Source organism: Rhinatrema bivittatum, chromosome 5, assembly GCF_901001135.1.
Source record: "Rhinatrema bivittatum chromosome 5, aRhiBiv1.1, whole genome shotgun sequence".
Lineage (NCBI taxonomy): Eukaryota > Metazoa > Chordata > Amphibia > Gymnophiona > Rhinatrematidae > Rhinatrema > Rhinatrema bivittatum.
This window is the reverse complement of record NC_042619.1, coordinates 287,948,129-287,967,212: the sequence shown is the minus strand read 5'-3', so window position 1 is coordinate 287,967,212 and position 19,084 is coordinate 287,948,129. Positions and strand designations below refer to the sequence as shown.

The following is a 19,084-nucleotide window of genomic DNA, read 5'->3' as shown; positions in this document are numbered from 1 at the left end:
GAGGAAGGTGTTCAAGGTACCATGCTTATTGCTCAGATTGCAGCCTACCAGCTCTACAGGAGCCAGTATTCGCTGGACATCTGGAAGCAGGTGCAGGAGGTAGCTGATTAGCTGCCTCAACAGCAGCAACATACTCTCATATCGCTAGTGCACAAGAGCCTGGAGTGCGGAAAACATGAGGTCTGGGCGACCTACGATGTTTTCGAGACAGCATCGAGAGCCTCTGCAGCGAGAATCAGCACCCACAGAATGGCAAGACTGTGGGCTTTGGATTCCCGATCTGAGGTACAGGAACAACTCACTGATATGCCATGTACTAGAGAGAATGTCTTCAGAGAGGGTGAGGGATGCTGTGGCCCAACTTCGAGACCACCATGAGATCCTCCAACAACTCTTCGCCAGTACGCCAAACCCATCCTCCTCCAGGAAGACCGGGGCCAAGAAGGTCTTTCTTTCTCCAAAGTACTATCCTCTGCCTCCTCACTTCTGTGGTAGTCCCAGACAGCAGAGATGCCCCAGCTGGCTCCTCTGTCAACTCAGAGGAAGAGGTTTTAACTGGTCCGTAGGGAAGGTAAGCCAGTTGCCCATACCTGGAATGATGGATCCTATGGTCGGGGACAGGCTGCGATTCTTTGTGAACCAGTGGCCCAGTGTAACCTCTGGGCCCAAAAAACAAAGAGGAAGGCGGTTTAGGAAAGCCGTGAGGAACAGAATACGAAGTAGCCGTACGTCCTTCAAATAGTACTTTATTAATTGCCCGACTCTAGGCCTGAGTTTCGCCCGAAGAGGGCTGCTTCAGGGGCTCTAAAAATAAATAAATAATAAGAATATTTAATCAATTTTCTGACTATAAAGAATAATTAAAATTAAAATAAATTGAAATAAATAAAATAGACGCAAAACAGGCTCTAAAAAAACATTTAAATTGTACAATGATAAATAATTAAAAGACAGAAATTCAATGGAGGTACTAATGTTAAAATACAGCAAGATTAAGATATAAAACAGCCTAAAACAGGTGTCTAAAACATTCTTGGTGTAACTCTTATTTCTATTAAATATTATAAATCAATACTTAAAGGTCATACCTGGATAGGCTTTGAAATGTCACATGCTTAGGTCGACTCGATCAGTGCGAATACATCACAGGCTTAAATATAAAAACAACTATTGTTATAAAAATTGATGGTAAAAATGGGTGTAGGAGAATAATAATATTAATGTGGGTCATAGTTACCTCACTTAGGTATTGTCAGTGGGCTTACAGATTTGCCCTGTCCATTGATGCGCACAATTATTATATCTTCATCCTACAATCAAGATCCCTTGATTGCTGTTTTAGAGCAGCTTCAAAATTCCACTAAAAATATATGCGGGAACCAGATGAAATAACTGTTTTCATAGGTCATTAGGCAATGCCTATACTCTAATTGGGGATTTGGGTTTTATATTGAGTATTTTTAACGAATTAGAGTATAGGCGTTGCCTTTTATATTTAAGCCTGTGATGTATTCGCACTGATCGAGTCGACCTAAGCATGTGACATTTCAAAGCCTATCCAGGTATGACCTTTAAGTATTGATTTATAATATTTAATAGAAATAAGTTACACCAAGAATGTTTTAGACACCTGTTTTAGGCTGTTTTATATCTTAATCTTGCTGTATTTTAACGTTAGTACCTCCATTGAATTTCTGTCTTTTAATTATTTATCATTGTACAATTTGAATATTTTTTTAGAGCCTGTTTTGCGTCTATTTTATTTATTTCAATTTATTTTAATTTTAATTATTCTTTATAGTCAGAAAATTGATTAAATATTCTTATTATTTATTTATTTTTAGAGCCCCTGAAGCAGCCCTCCGGGCGAAACCCAGGCCTAGAGTCGGGCAATTAATAAAGTACTATTTGAAGGATGTTCGGCTACTTCGTATTCTGTTCCCCAGTGTAACTTCTGACCAGTGGGTTCTGTCCATCGTCTGCCAAGGGTACCAACTGAATCTATTGGGTGTCCCGCCAAATTACCTTCTGTGCCCATACTGTGGGCCAGTAGTGCATCAAGAGGTACTACTAGCGGAGCTTTCCTCCCTCTTAATGGCCAGAGCGATTAACCCCATACCCCCAGAGCAAAGAGGGTGGGGTTTCTACTTCTTGATTGCAAAGACAACAGGAGGATTCTGTCCTATCCTAGATCTAAGGGCCTTGAACAAGTTTCTAAAAAGAGAAAAGTTCAAGATGGTTTCTTTGGGCACCTTGATTCCCCTTTTTGCAAAAAAGGGGACTGGCTATGCTCCCTTGACCTAAAGGACACATATGCTTATATCGAGATCTTCCCCAGTCACAGGAAGTATCTCCAATTTGTGGTGGGAACACAGCAATTCCAGTACTGGCTGTTGTCGTTTGGGCTCATGTCCACTCCACAGGTCTTCACAAAATGCATGGCAGCACACCTTCGCAGACTGGGAGTGGATGTCTTCCCATATCTGGATGATTGGCTAGTCAAGAGCACATCTCAGGCAGGGGCCATCAGGTCTATGTGCTTGACCTTTCGTGTGTTGGAGTCACTAGGGTTTGTTCTCAACTACCCAAAGTCTTATCTCAGCCTGTTACCTCAATTGGACTTCAAAGGAGCCCTGCTAGACACGGCTCAGGCCAAGGCCTTTCTGTCTCACCAGAGTGCCGTCGCCTTGGTGACCATTGTGGCAGAAATTCAACAGAGGCAGCAGGTGTCAGCCATATGGCCGCAGTCGTCTGTTACTCCCTTGGCACGTATACACATACGCAGAGCCCGATGGACTCAGAGCCTCCAAGATTGCATCAGTCACCACATGACTCTGGGACTCATTGTCCTGTGGTAGATACTTTCCAATCTGGAACAGGGGATCTCGTTTTAGAGTCCCTCACTCAAATTGTCCTAACCATGGATGCATCTACCCTGGGGTGTGGAGCTCATGTAAATGGGCTTCATACCCAGAGTCTCTGGTCCATTCAGGAATGTTCTTGTCAAATCAACTTCTTGGAGCTTCGGGCGATCAGGTACGCACTATGGGCTTTAAGAGATTGTCAGTCTGGATCAGGACAACTTTGTTGGACAGCAAAATTAAATAAGTAGCCATTGTGGTATGTTAACAAGCAGGGAGACATGGGATTGTACCTCCTGTGTCAGTAAGCAGTCCAGATATGGTCATGGGCCCTGTCCCACAGGATGGTGCTCAGGGCCATGTACTTGGCCAGGACGGAGAACGTGGTAGCGAACAGGCTGAGTTGAGCCTTCAGACCCCATGAATAGGCCCTGGACTAGAGGGTAGCAAATTGGATATTCTACCTCCTGGGGGAGCCTGGAAATAGATCTGTTCGTGTCCCCTTGCAACAAGAAGGTGCCTTGGTTTTGCTTCCTGTACAGTCCAGACTGCAAACCAGCCTCTGATGCCCTTGCCATCATTGGGGCAAGGGTCTTCTGTATGTATATCCTCTGATTCCCTTACTGGTGAAGACTCTCCTTGAAGCTTCACGCGGACTAAGGGACTAAGATTCTCATAGCCCCTCACTGCTTGAGACAGGTCTGGTTTCCATGCCTATGGGAGTTGTCCATCCAGAGACCGATCAGTCTGGGGACTTCCCTAGATCTCAACATGGAAGACCAAAGCAGGCTGTGGCATCCCAACCTCGAGGCCCTGTCGCTCACAGCCTGGATGTTGAGAGGTTAATTCTACAACCGCTTGATCTTTCAGAGGATGTATCTTGGGTCCTGGTGGCTTCTAGAAAGCCTTCCATTAGAAAGTCCTATGGGCTGAAGTGGAGGAGGTTTTCCATGTGAGCAGATGGCCCTAGATCTGTTCTCCTGCCCCACACAAAAACTGCTTGATTACCTTCTATACCTATCAGAAGCTGACTTGAAGACCAGCTCCATTAGAATTCATCTTTGTGCAATTGGCGCACTAAGATGAAGGTGTAGATGGACTGCCCATCTCTGTACAGCCTATAATTGTATGTTTTTATGCAGAGTCTGCTTCAATTAAAGCCTCCCCTAAGGCCTCTCTGTCTTGGGACCTCAATGTGGTGTTAGCTCAGCTGATAAAAGCTTCCTTCGAGCTGCTGCACATCTGTGACCTGAAGTATCTGACCTGAAAGGTCATATTTTTGGTGGCAGTCACATCAGTGAGCTCTAAGCCTTAGTGACTTTATCCATCAAGTTTTATCATGACAGGATGGTCTTGTGTACGCACCCTAAGTTCCTGCCTAAGGTGGTGATGGATTTCCATCTTAACCAGTCAATCGTCCTGCAAATATTCTTTCCCAGGCCCCATTTGCACCAAGGTGAACGAGTACTACATAGTTTGGACTGCAAGCAAGCCTTGGCTTCTCTTCACTCCAGAGAGAAAGCTCATAAACAATCCACCCAAAGGTTTTTGTTTCTTTTGATAAGAATAGGTTGGGTGCTGCCGTTGCCAAACACACTATCCAGTTGGCTAGTAGATTTCATCTCCTGTTATGCCCAGGTGGACTGCATCTTGGGGGTTATGTCAAGGCTCATTCTGTCAGAGCTATGGCAGCATTAGTGGTAGACTTGTGAGCAGATCCCATGGAGATCTGCAAGGCTGCGACGTGGAGTTCTCTCCTCACATTCACATCTCATTACACTCTGGATAGGGATGGCCGATGTAAGAGTAGGTTCAGCCAATCTTTCTTTCAAAACCTGTTCGAGGTGTAGATCCTAACTCTCCCACCCTTTGTTTGGGTTCAAGCTGTCTGTCTCCCTCTTGCCAACAGAACTGGTGATGTTATGCCCATTGGCACCTGGTTGGGAGTCTCTTGGTCCCCTTTTGTGTTGGGGAGCAGCCTGTAGCTAGGGATTCGCCCATATGTAAGGATTACTATCCTGCTTGTCCTCCAGAGAAAGCAGAGTTGCTTACCTATAACAGGTGTTCTCCGAGGATGGCAGGATGTTAGACCTCATGAAACTTGCCTGCCACCCCGCGGAGTTGGGTTTCTCCTATCTTTTATTTTAATTGTAGTTCTGTGTTATGAGACTGAAGAGGGACCCCATGTGGACGCGAGGTATAGGGCATGCTGGGCAAGCTCGGTGTGCCTAGTCAGAGTTCTAGAAACTTTGACATAAGTTTTCTGCATCGGGGTTCCATCTGATGTCACCCATGTGTGAGGACTAACATACTGCTGTCCTTGGAGAACACCTGTTACAGGTAAGCAACTCTGCTTTCTTTTTGAGGCTTATCAAAATTAACACTGGGTTCCTTTCTGAGTTTCTCTCCTTTTTTTTGTTTGTTTTGTTTTTAGTTACTTGTTTTAAATATTGTAATGGGTAACGCTTCTAAAATAGAAATCTTTGGTTGCGCAAAAATGCCACATACGTGGGCTGCATGCAAGCAACGTGGATTTTAAAAGCCCTGAAGTACATACTTATATACCAGGGTGCGCATCAAACATAAGAGAGCGGAAAAGGGAGCGGAGCGAGGGTGTTCTGAGCCGGGGCCAACAGTTACACATGTAACTCCATAGTTTAAAACTGGAGACCATGGCATGTATCTGTTTATCTGCGTAACTTTTACTGCTGCTCTAGATGAGGAGCAAGTCGTGGATCTTCAGTTTGAGGGGTCTGGGTCAACTGAGAGGTGTCCAGGGTGAAGAAGCGGAGGGGAATGGAAGACCTTCATATCAATTGGTAATACTGGACTACATACGCGTGTAAAAGCCAACAGCCTTATGGGAAGACCCGTGCACTAGCTGTGCCCAAGTAATCTCTTAAAAGTAGGAGCATTCAGTACTTAGGTGCAGTTGGTGTATTTTAAAACACATGCGTGCAAGTGCACACATGATTTAAAATTTCAGCATATATTTGCACGTCGAATCATGGGTGTACGGGCACATGCGTGTTTTAAAAGCCTGAAAATTATATGATTTTAAGATTGTGTATGTAATTTTCTTTTGTAAGCTGCTGTGAACTCTCCTACGGAACGTGCAGGTTAAATGACCCAACAAATAAATAAAAGCCAGCTATATGTAAATCCTATCTTCCACTCCAAGCTCTGTGTTCAACAGCTAAGCATGTGCTCGCCATTCCTTCTTTTAAAGAAATCTGCCTATAGATGACTTGTAAGTGAGCATTTTCTGTAGCAGACCTTACTTGTTGGAACACAGCCTGAGATATTCTGCCCACTTTTTCTTCTCCTTCTTCCTTTATGGCTAACATTTATTTATTCAATTTTATTGATTTAACTTGATATCCCGCCTAATATAAAATCTCACAATAATAATCAGATTCAGTCCGCACAGCACCGTCCTCCCAATCAAACCAATACAAAGCAAAGACTTAACTCTTTGTAATAGTCTTTTTGAGACTGTCTGGGTGATGGCCACATTTAGGATGCAGAGAAGGGAAATGTTTATTGCTCATGCTTAAAAATGCTTCTGAGAGAAAGCCATGTGGAAATATTATGCTAATGTTTTTCTGGGAACTGAAGTTAGCACCAAGGCAGTTTCCAGGTACAAAGGTAAACAACTAACTGATTATGCTGAACAGACTGGTGAGAACTGATAAGAATACTGAGAGGGGGAGGGGGTATCGTTCCTGTCTCCTGTCCCAAGCAGTTGCTATTTTTTTTTTTTTAGTATAAAAGTAGAGATTAGATCATACATACTTCAGAGTTCTGGAAGTGGCAGACGGATTCTTTGGGTCCTTGTGTTCGACATCAATCAGAAATATAAGTCGTAGAGCATTCATCATTTGTTGAAATGGAAAGCACTTAGCATGATGTAATTTGGGAGGCTGTAGAGGGTACATTTTTGTTTGAAATGAAAAACAATTACACAAAAGCAACAACATGAATGTGATTCATCTATATGATGACTATATAGAGAGGCTGTAGAGTGTTTATCTTTTTTTGAAATATAAAGTAAAATCATGATGTGATTCATATATAAAGAGACTTTACACCAGCAAAAGTGTTTTGTTTGTTTTTAAACCCATTTCAGATATGGAATATTAATTTACAGGAAAGCACAGGAGGGTTCGTTCACATTATTAAAAACAATTTAAAATAATGATGTAGAACAGCTACATGAGGTAAACTGTTTAAAGGTTTATGAACCAGCTTTCCGTCCTTTATTAAGGAATTAAAATAAGGATTAACAATAATTCAACAATGAAAAAGAACAAATAAGGGGTTCCTATTTTTTCTCGGTTTTTGTGTATATGGATATAACTGTATGTTTACATATTCTCTTTAGTAGTTGTAGTATCCACAATTAACTCTTCTGTATTATCTGATATTTATTCTCTATTATATCAGTTGATTGCTCAGATAAACCTATCATGAAGTACCTGGAGCCATAATGTACTGCGTTAGTGTGTATGTGTGTGTTTACATTGGGTAAGTTCCTGGGTATAGTCCCAGTGTGTGAGTGTGGCAGATAAGCTCCCCAGGTATAGTCCTGTTGGCATACAGGTGAGCCTTTTGGGTAAATGTCACCTTTGACCTGGCCAGTGGGTATGTTTGCCCTGGTTAAGCTCCCAGGCTATAGTAGACATAAGCCCCTTGGGGTAATCTCATAGTGTGTGGTCTGAACCAAACATCCATGACATTTTAAAACAAATTGCACAATACCAGAGTCTCATATGTGATTACGTATTAGCAAGTTAAACTATCAATCCATAAAAGCACAATAAAACAAAAGCCTCCATTTTGAATATTAAAATATTATAATATCTTACAAAGGTTAATAGTGTAATTGAACATTGAGGTTGATTTGAAATGCTTTACTAGTCTAGTCACTTTTACTACTTATCATTCTACTTATTCAAATAATTCCCTGTCTGATGAATTTCCAAAGGAACCTTCTCTTGTAAGACTGGTGCCACACAACTAAGAGCTGAGCTGCGAGTGGCCACTAATCTCCCTTGAGATGGGGCTGTAATTTTGAGAAGTTCCTGAGTAGCAGGGACAAATAAACCGGGTTCATGTTATGTAAACATTTGTAGACCATGGATAGTAACTTAAGTTGAGCATGTTGGGGAAACTGGATGCTGGTGCAGTTATTACAAAGCTGGCGTAATATGTTCTTGAGCTCTGAGACTCTGGCTGCCATGTTGATGTAAATGGAACTTTCTCTGAAGAGAGAGAGGTTTTAAGTGGTGTACCGCAAGAATCTGTGTTGGGACCGGTCCTGTTCAATATCTTTGTGAGCGACATTGCGGACGGGATAGAAGGTAAGGTTTGTTATTTTGTGGATGACACTAAGATCTGCAACAGAGTGGTCACGCCGGAAGGAGTGGAGAGAATGAGACGGGATTTAAGGAAACTGGAAGAGTGGTCGAAGATATGGCAGCTGAGATTCAATGCCAAGAAGTGCAAAGTCATGCATATGGGGAGTGGAAATCCGAATGAACTATATTCGATTGGGGGAGGGGGGGGGGGAAGGCTGATGTGCACGGAGCAGGAGAGAGACCTTGGGGTGATAGTGTCTAATGATATGAAGTCTGCGAAACAATGCAACAAGGCGATAGCAAAAGCCAGAAGAATGCTGGGATGCATAGAGAGAGGAATATCGAGTAAGAAAAGGGAAGTGATTATCCCCTTGTACAGATCCTTGGTGAGGCCACACCTGGAGTACTGTGTTCAGTTCTGGAGACCGTATCTACAAAGAGACAAGGACAAGATGGAAGCGGTACAGAGAAGGGCGACCAGGAAGGTGGAGGGTCTTCATAGGATGACATACGAGGAGAGATTGAAGAATCTCTAAATATGTACTCCCTGGAGGAAAGGAGGAGCAGGGGAGATATGATTCAGACTTTCAGATACTTGAAAAACTTTAATGATCCAAAGTCAACGACAAACCCTTTCCGTCAGAAAAAAATCAGCAGAACCAGAGGTCACGAGCTGAGGATCCAGGGAGGAAGACTAAGAACCAATGTAAGGAAGTATTTCTTCACGGAAAGGGTGGTGGATGCCTGGAATGCCCTTCCGGAGGAAGTGGTGAAGTCTAAAACTGTGAACGACTTCAAAGGGGCGTGGGATAAACATTGTGGATCCATCAAGTCTAGAGGGCGTGAATAAAGTGGAGGCATTCAAACACTGCACGGAGCGGCAGTAGCCACAGAGGCATTCAAACACTGCACGGAGCGGCAGTAGCCACAGAGGCATTCATGGAGTGGGATGCCAGTGGCCAGTAGTTGGTGTTCCACCTTCACGGAGCGGAAGGATGGAGGGCTGCTATTTCCAAAAAAAAATAAAACAAAACAAAAAAATAAAAACAGGGGTGGGTAAGAGTATGGGGCAAGGGGGTGGCCTGCTTGTTGCAGCGGTTGCTACCCCTAATTGAGCTGGATGTCACTTGGATGCAGATACAGAGCTGCTCTCTTAATTGGGTGGAGGGGAATTAGGGCTGGAGGGTACTGGAAGCCAATAGTAACAGGTGGATGAGAAAAAGGGAAAAAAAAATGGATAAAGTGCGTAGCTTGCTGGGCAGATTTGATGGGCCGTTTGGTCGTCTTCTGCCGTCATTTCTATGTTTCTATGTTCTGTACTGTGGGCAAACCCTGTACACTCTGATACCTGGGGTTGCAGTAATCTAGACAATTAAAAATTAAAGCGCAAGTTAGTTTTTAATTGTTTAACCCCAACATATGTTGAAGCTTTTGAATCTGTCGTAAATGTGCAAATGACTCTCAAACTACTGATGAAATTTGTTTTTGCTTTGATAGTTTTTTGTATCCATCAGAATACCCAGGCTTCAAACTTACATCACTGTTATGAATGTCTAACCCTGAATATTAAGAAAGGTGGACAAAGGTCGGTTAAGTCTCTACTTAGCCATAATAACTTGAATTTATCTGGATGTAGCTTACATTTTTGCTCCCAAAGCCAGACAGCTACTCTATCTACTTTATGGCTTCAGATTGATCTGACCCCATATGAACCTCAAACTGGATGTCATCTGTGTGTGTTAAAAAAAAAACCCCCAAAAAAACCCCACAACAAAACAAAAAAAAATTCAGATCCAAAACTTTGAATCAGAAATGCCAATGGGGCAATATACAAATTAAATAAAAGGAGGGAGAGTCAATCCTGGAAGTGATCCACGAGTTAGTGGTCTGGGTTTAGAATATTCCGCATCCTCTCTTCTAGTTTGCCTCACTCCCTTCCTTTTCTCTACTGTCTTGTCTCCTCTAGACTACTGTTCTTCAATCTGCAGCTCCTTTTTTTTTATAGTCTCTTCTATCCCTTAAAGTCACGTTCTACCTCTTATCCACTTTGCCCTCTCCTCTCCATTTTTATCTTGCATCTTCCATCCCACTCTTAAGGCAGTGCATTTTTCCATGTTTGCTTTGAGTTGCACAGTGCTGGAAGCAAGTCTGTATTCTGATAGCAAAACACGAGTACGTGGCTACTGTTCGCGCCACACAGCCTACGAAATGGAACTATATGGTGCCTGCAGTGAAGCTTAAGTAGCTTCATCAATAGCTGCAGCAGGAATGTTGCTGTGTGTGCAGTGAAGCTGCATGAATGGCAGTCAGATGAGGTAGATGGGGCAATGGGAATGGTATGAATGGTGTCGGTGGCAGCATGACGTGCGACAGCAGCTGATAGATGGCGGGGTACCATCCTGAGCAGCTTCAACAGCCAGAGGAAGAGTAACACCAGTAGATGGTAGTGACAGCCAAATTGGCATTGATGGTGGGTGATGGACAGTAGCGATTCTGCGACCAGTTCTCATGCTGGAGCCTTGATAATTACCTTTGTGCCTCTTTTAGAATTTGGTACAACAGAGCTGATATAGGGGAATAACAACTATGCATGAAGAAAGCTTCTGTGTGTAAGAGAGATGTGTATGTGTATATATATATATAACAACCATAATATCTGACAAATTGCAATGCTGGAATTTTCTAAACTGTTTCATAAAGGCTTTTGATGGCCACACACTGGATGTGTTGAATCTCAAGGCTGATATCAGGGTACTGTTAATCTGGTACCACTGACAAGATCTAAATGCAGATCCTACTAGAAACCATAGAAACAAGATGTGAGAAAAAGACCATACAGCCCTCATAGAGTCTGCCCATCCACATCAACTAATATATTACAAGAAAAAGCATGTTGGTGCCTCTTTGGAAGAGGAATTATTTTCCTGTTCTCACACTAATCTGTGGTATGGTACAGCATTAACTGTTAGAGATCCTGAGACCAACAAGATCTGTCCCACTGAATGATGGAAGCTGAAGACCTCTGCTGCGTCTCTTCCCCCTCTCCAGTGTGCTCATTGGAAAGGGAGGTGGGCAGACCACATAGGTCTTAGGAGCTTCCATTACAAGTCTGCTGGTGGGCTTGTTGGTGTCAGGCATTCCAGTAGGTTGCGCTGTACCTATGTGTTAGACTGGTTTGAGGCATCACCAAATAAACTTTGATTATAACGACCCTTTTCTCCTTAGAGTAATTCCAGTATGGCTTGTTGAAACCAAATTTGAGTAGAATAGGTTCTCTTCAGAAGGCTTCCAGCTTGTAAGCCTCCTATACAGAGCGCTACATAAAACAGGAGTGTGCTTAAAATGTGTACGATACCAGTATCCATTTCTGACTCTAAGATCTGATGATAATGACACTTAATTATTTTCTTGTGTTGTGCAGGACTTCTCTCTGATGAAATGGAAAGGATGCTGGATATTAAAGTTATAATGATAGCAGATGTGTGTGTATGTGTGTATATACATATCTCACACGGAATAACCTGTTGTACCTGGCAATTCAGTACTTCTAAAATGAGTACGCAGCCCCCTCTGGAAACAGCTGCTTCTAAATGTGCTTGTAGTCCTTGTGCACCTTTTCAGTTGATCCTGACAGTTTTCTCCCTGGTCATGGGGGTTTTGTTTTACTGTTCATTAACTACATACCAAAGAGAGGCATCTTTTCACTTCACAGTATCCAGGTTTTGTTGTTTGCTCCAGATTTATTCTTCTTAAGAGTCAAGGCATGAGGTCATCCACACCGATCTGCTTAAACTGTGTTCAGTGGAGCGATGGTCCGTGTCATTGTTGTGTGAGAGAGAGAGAGCTTTTCATGGATGCCTGGGTGTTGCTGTGTTGCAGTACAGTAAATCATGGCACTGTTGGAGGATGCGTTTGCTAGCTTACCTTACAAAGAGGCTAAAGGATACGTTATATCAAGGGGTGAGGGATTTTTGTTTTAGTTGTTAAATGGTATCAGTATAATTACCTTCCCTCAGCAGTGTGTTTCACTATGGACCGCCTCGCTTCTTAGTGCCTGTATATATTTTTGGGTACTCCTACTTGCAAAGAGGCCGCTGAAGGCCCTGGAGATGCTTATTTGGGAGAGGGGTCCATGGGTGCAAACATTCACATGCAGTGCCTGGCGCTATCAGGCTTCTCTGAGTGATAGAATATAATGGGCCTGGAGCTACAGTCACACATAATATCTGACATATGTCATCTCTTCTTGCAGCTTTGAGTAAGGGATCCCAGTGTTTGAGTTTGCTACTGGTTCATGAGTCGGTTAGCCCTTGTGGAAAACAATCTGTGTAAATGATAAATTGTGAATGCCTGTATATAATCTTCCATGCTCAGCCTGATGACTGCTCGTGTTTAGCCTGAAATGACTGTAGAGCTCCTCCTCGCCACTGTAAGGCAGATGTTACTACTTTTGAAGGACAGTCTTTTTCAGAAGCCGTGTACCCGGGTAAATTGGCTGAGAGTTGCCCAGCCCTTACCGTATGCGTGGGGATCAGCAGCACGCGCACTCTCACTGGGTAAAAAGTAGGTGGGCCGAGAGCATGTTTAGGTAGGGGAAGGGAATAATGCGTAGATTAGATTACATTTCCAAATGTATGTCTGTGTGTGTTGAAGTTAAAGAATCCACACAAAAGCAGATGGAAATCTCTGTGGGTGCTCGCACTTTCCCTTTGAGAACTGGTGCAGAGCTCATGGGTAGCAGTAATAATGTGGGCACCACTCAGAATTACTGCCCGTGAATGACCACCTTGTTTCTCACTGAGTATTTCACCATTGCAAATAATTAAAAGTAAGGTTAATCTATACCTCACTGAGTATTTCACCATTGCAAATAATTAAAAGTAAGGTTAATCTAAACCGGAGTTCAGATCGAGGAGTGCTAATTTACTGCTTCCTGACAACTAAAATCCTTCAGCGACACACCTCATACTGTATCTTTTACAGAACTTATCTTTTTACAAAGCCAGAATTGTGTCCACAGTTTAGGTTTTGTTCCGTGGAGGATTTTTCTAAAACATGCAAATAATGATCATAAATAACCCACTACCTTGCATCCCAGTACAGGAGCCCTCGGCAGGCAGGCAAAGAACTCAATTGTCTGATGAACCTTAAATCACACTCTGCTTTTTTTTTAATTTCATTTATTGCTTACTTCCTGACGTCATCTTACATTTATTTGGCTTATTAGGTTGAGGCTGAGGCTGTGAACAGAGCCATTACAATTGCCAATCAAACCAATTGCCCTCTCTACATCACTAAAGTGATGGGGAAAAGTGCTGCAGATGTCATTGCGCAGGCCAGGAAAAAAGGTAGGTTCTTGTGTGCCATATACTGGCTGGTAACTGGGGAAAGATATGAACGCTCAAGGCATTATTTGAGATACGTGGTTTCTTCTGTATTGTACCCCCAGCAAACATCCATGGCATCATGGAATACAATTTCGGTGGCCGGGGGAGCTAGATTTCTCACGCTGTCAGTAACACATCTCCTTTGTTCATCATTGGCATTTGGGCCATGAAATCGTCCTGTCATAAACCCATGGAAAGCTCTCACAGGCAGAACAAACAGGGCTGGCACTCTACAGGCTTCCTGTGACTTTGAGGGGCACCAGTTCTGTTTGTCATGCGAGTTTGTACTGCCCATGAGCTGTGCTTTGTATGAATGTTTTTGTGACCAGGCCTTCTGGGTAAAATGTTTTCCACTGCTTTGGTGTGTTTGATCTCGAGTCTCGCCTGACCTAGTTGTAAATAGAGCTTTTGATTCAGGATGGGAAGGATTTGGCTTAAGTGAGTATTGACTTTTCTTTAAGATGCAAGTGAAATTTGACACCAGATAGCAGCTGTTCAAGTTGTTGAATCCTTAATATTGTGTAATTTGGTTGTTGAACAATTTCTAAATGGCTGATTAGATAATTTTGATCTTTTCTGCCTTCCTGGATCTGTTGTGTACATGGACTACAGGATCTGTTTGTGTGTATTTTCTGATTTTTTTTTTACAGTGCAAATATGGAAAAACAAAACAACCCACACTTGATTCAAAGCTTTATGGGTTATTGTCCCTCCCAAGTGGGAGTCCCTAACTCAGGAATGTCTGACATGTGAGTCATAACAGTGGAACAGAGAAATCTTTACTGTTCCTCTGGCAGCAGTGCTGGTCTCTGACTTGGCCTTGTATGGAATCAAAATGCAGATGCAACTCCCAGAAGAAGCCCTGAGATTTTAAGACCCACCAGCGTTGTTTTCCAACACAGTATAATAATGCTGAAGCTCTCCAGTAATGCACACAGACTTTAGAGTCTGTGCTACTGAGGTGGTGATGAAACTGCTTGAGGTGCAGATATTCTGGGCCTGCCTTACGACTTGGTTGCCTGTTACAGGGCATTATGTCCTTTGGCTAGAAATATCTAAGTACATTTCAGAGGTGGTGTGGTCAAGATCTAGAGAGAACCATTACTTGCACAAAACCTGCTGATCCTCTTCCCTTGAGAGTGTTATGAGAGCCTTGGTCCGGCAGCTATGACAATGATGTACTGTGGTGACATGATCGAGATGCACCTGAAGAAGCTTTTTTGTGAAACACTGGCCTTTGTTGAGCTGTGATCATTCTTACTCTTATTTTTATGTGCAAGAAAAATGTTTTGAAAAAAATACAATGTTTCTGAAAAAAAAAAGAGACTTTCACAGTTGCAAATGATGTAGCAGACCGGGTGGCCCATTTAAATAGGGGCACACTGTCCGGCTTGCTGATGCACGTATTATAGTAGGCACTAACCATCTGGTACATGAGGATCTCTAATTTGATATTTGCTATTGTTTGCCTTTTTTGATTTTTGCTGTCATTGTTTTTTTTTTTTGCACAAAGCCCTAGCCATTCTTGGCTGAGGTAGGCGTAAGATTGATGCAGTCAGCCCTTAGGGGAAGCCTCTTGTTTTGTTCTTTTTCAAATAATCTCTGGTGTGAAAAACCTTAGGGGTCTGTGCTGGTGTCTGATGCTTACAGTTTTGTTTCTGTTCTTCTCAGGCAGTGTAGTTTACGGGGAACCTATCACAGCCAGTTTGGGTACGGATGGATCTCATTACTGGAGCAAGAATTGGGCAAAAGCTGCAGCCTTCGTCACCTCTCCACCACTGAGCCCTGACCCTTCCACTCCTGACTTCCTCAACTCGTTGCTGTCTTGGTTAGTACTGGAGACCCCATGCATGCTTTCTGCTTATTGGGTAAAGCTTCGGGCAAGTCACTTATAGATAATGAGGTTACTCCATTCTCAGGGCTTGGAGGCTGATCAGTAATTGGTTGTTTTTTGTTGCCAGAATGTTTTCATAATTTGATTGCCTGACATTTATTTTCTTTTGAAAGACCTAGATAGACATTGTAATATGACACAGACGGAAATAGCACAAGGAATGGCTGGCAGCAAAATTCATTCTTTTGGATAGCAGTTTGACAGTCTGAAAATGACAGCAACATAATGGCAAAATATGACTTTTCTATGCTGTCCATCAACTGCTCTCTGAAGGAATTGCCACACAGCTTCCAGCGGGTGACCAGAGGCGTTCTGAGCTGAAATAAATTGATACGTGCAATAGGGATGGTTTTATTTTCTTGGTGTGCCTCATTGTGAGATGGTCTTTGGGTTCTTGCTCTGCCTTGATTATAGTGCTATAATTTTTTGATTTCAGTGGGGATCTCCAGGTAACCGGTAGTGCCCACTGCACCTTCAACACTGCCCAGAAAGCAGTAGGGAAGGACAACTTCACTCTGATTCCGGAGGGCACCAATGGAACTGAGGAAAGAATGTCCGTAATCTGGGATAAAGCTGTGGTAAGGACTGTCTGATGCTTTAAAGAGCTGCCTTTATTTCTCTCTCTAAGTACTCGGTAAAGAGATTTGTTGGGAAGTGAGCCAAGCTTGACAGGAGTCTGACACTTTTCATGGCTGTTGACTGCTTGGAAGCAGAGAGCAACTGACTACTTATGAGGGGGCCCTTGGAAGGAGGAATCATCTTTGCCCTGATGGGAAGGCCCTAGAAGGGAGGAGGAGCCTTTGGTCCCAGTTGGAGACCTGGATGGTACCGGCCCCAATCTATCTATAACCCTGCATGGGGCCCAGGAGGAGGAGGAGCCAATTCTTCCATCCTGATTGGGGCCTGGGAGGCAGCAGGGGTGGGGGAAACTTGGAGGGAAGAGGAGTACACCTGGGTAGGCTGGAGACAGAGGGCCGCACTATCCTGGGGTGGAGGGTATACACTTGCTAAGGAAAAATGCACTCATCATGTTCTCCTCCACACTCATATCTCCTCCCAAATTATTAGGGGTCGGGAGTACAGGACGAGCACATTTTATGCCTATCTAATAAGCCCTGAAGGAATTTTTGAATCCCTGCCTTTTGAGCTGTCACTTACTGTACTGTTTTAGTATTGTCTTGCTTTTTATTACCAAACTTTGAACATTTTGCATATGGAGATGGCTTAGAATTAGTGCCTTGTTATAGAAGCCTTTATACTAGATTATGCTGTTCTTTGTAAGGTGACTGGTAAGATGGACGAGAACCAGTTTGTTGCCGTAACCAGCACCAATGCAGCAAAGATCTTCAATCTCTACCCAAGGAAAGGTCGCATTGCTGTGGGCTCCGATGCAGACCTTGTTATCTGGGACCCCGACAGCGTGAAGACCATATCTGCCAAGACTCATAACATTGTAAGTTGTGTTTATCCAAACTCAAGCCTGGGCTGGTGGAGAACTGGCAAAGTGCGAGCCTGCTTCATCAGTACCAGGAAAGGATCTTTGCATTTGTTATGCAGCAAGGAGGAAGAAACGAGGGGCATTGTGTGCACTCCTTCCAAAAACCGAGAAGACATAGCCTGCGAGCACACAGCGTTGTTGTTTTTTGGAATGTTATGTTACAGCATGTCTTCCTCTTATGCAGTTATTACAAAGCAGGTTCTGTAAAATTACTAAATAGTTATTTATTTATTAGCTTTTATGTAATCGACATTCGTGGGTACATCATGCCGGTTTACAATAGAACTGAAGGAGGAAATTACAAAAAACCAGGGTGGGGGGAGAGGGAGCAGATAGGAAGAGAGAAGGGGCGAGAAAAGAGAGGGAAAAACAGGAAGAGAAGGAACAGTACCTGATGGAAAACAGAGGAAACATAATAAGTAGCATTGCAAATTATATAACTCAATAAGGGACAGTGTGTAACCTTATCCACTGTGGATATCCTTATATAAATTATACACTCCAAAAAGTATTATATACAATAATTATACATTATCTTTAACTAGTACATACAGGAGACATATTTGACATTACAAAGTATGCAATCGGGCAACTATATATAGACTAGCAGGCTTGCTATAGGGAAAAGTAAGGGTTAAAGGAAAGCATGGGGGGGGTAAATAAAATGGGGTATAAATGGATGCTATAGGGAAAAAGAAGGGTTTGAGGACAGGGGAAGAGGGTATAGGGGAAATAAGGGGGTATATAAGGAGGTGCAGAGACATGGGAGACAAAACAGAGGATAATTAAAAGGAATAAAGGAGAGTTATTTATTTAGTTAATGGTTTTTATATACCGGCGTTCATCCAAGGATATCGCGTCGGTTTACAGTGAACAAGCCAACAAGCACAAAAGATAACATTTCTCATTGAATAGGCCTAATTGTGTGCAAGCCATGTCACACTAATGCCAATGGCTAGAGGAGAAACCATAGACATAAAGACATTTTGTCATTCCCTGTTGAGGATTCTGTTACTATCATCCATTGCATTGGATGCTGTTGCATTGATCATAACTGGCAACAGCAAAAAAACATCTGTGCTAGGTTTGCCTTTACTCTGGCTTCCTTTACCAAGTTGGGGCTCTTAGGCTCGAGTAAGGCTTTTCTCCATCAACAAGCAGGCATGAATCTGCCATAACAATAGGTGATGTCCCAGAGGTGACGTTTGAACCTCTCGTGAAGTTTACGGGGCCCCGCTATGCGGAAGAATATCTTCCATCCTGGATAGGAGAGATTCCAACGTCCCTCTCTCTGGGTCTTCAGAGAGGCAAAGAGGTCCTGTTAATACCGACCGCTGGCTTCCTATTGCTGAGGAACGTTTTGTACTGGAGTTGGGGGGGGGGGGGGGGGAGGAGACATCTCTTCAGGCACCTCAATTGGCTCATCCCTGTTGAGTATAGAGGTTCAGAGGTCCAGTAATTGTAACTGTAGAAGAAGCGGGTTGTGACATACATCACACTGGTAGCACCGATGTGTTTCACGGAGCGGTGTCAACACTGACATTAGCACCGGTAAGGCTATACTCTATGCCAAGGATGCACCCTCTATAGTTGAATACTTGGCCTTACGTGCTGAAGTTCTCCACTCCGAGATTGAGGGTGCTCTAGAGTCCTGGGCCAAGGGGTTTGACTGCACCCTGACATGTGCTGGCATGTTGTGCGTCAGTGAGATAAATGGCATCCTGGTAGAAGAGATGGCTTGGTACCATGGGAATCTTCAGTGCCAAAAATGACAAGAGCACCTGCATACTTCCTGGCGGAGCCCCATGCAAATGGTGCTGGCTTCTTTGGCACTGGGAAAGGTGACTCCAAAGGGATTCTCTGTGCTATGTACTCACTCTTCTCAGTGTCTCATCCACCGCCATGGCCTTCCACATCTTACTGAACCCCTGATTTTGTGGTGGATCCGCAAGCCAGTACCATAAGAGAGTGGGTGGATAGCCTTCCCTGACTTACAGAAGAGCAAGAGATAGAGCAAGCCAAATCCCATCTCAGCTTTCTGTGCTGCCAAGATTCTGAAGATGCTTCGCTCCAGGAAGAAGAAA

General features: G+C 43.3%; 1 protein-coding gene across 3 annotated transcripts in view; it reads left to right on the top strand.

Annotated features, from left to right (window-relative positions):
• DPYSL2 (dihydropyrimidinase like 2) overlaps window positions 1–19,084 on the top strand; it is a 130,825-nt gene that overhangs the window by 85,567 nt on the left and 26,174 nt on the right. For all 3 annotated transcript variants that reach the window (XM_029604082.1, XM_029604084.1, XM_029604083.1), the window contains exons 8-11: window positions 13,449–13,569; window positions 15,280–15,436; window positions 15,939–16,080; window positions 16,785–16,955. In XM_029604082.1, coding sequence (XP_029459942.1) covers window positions 13,449–13,569; window positions 15,280–15,436; window positions 15,939–16,080; window positions 16,785–16,955 — 591 coding nt within the window. The remainder of the gene's footprint in view (window positions 1–13,448; window positions 13,570–15,279; window positions 15,437–15,938; window positions 16,081–16,784; window positions 16,956–19,084) is intronic.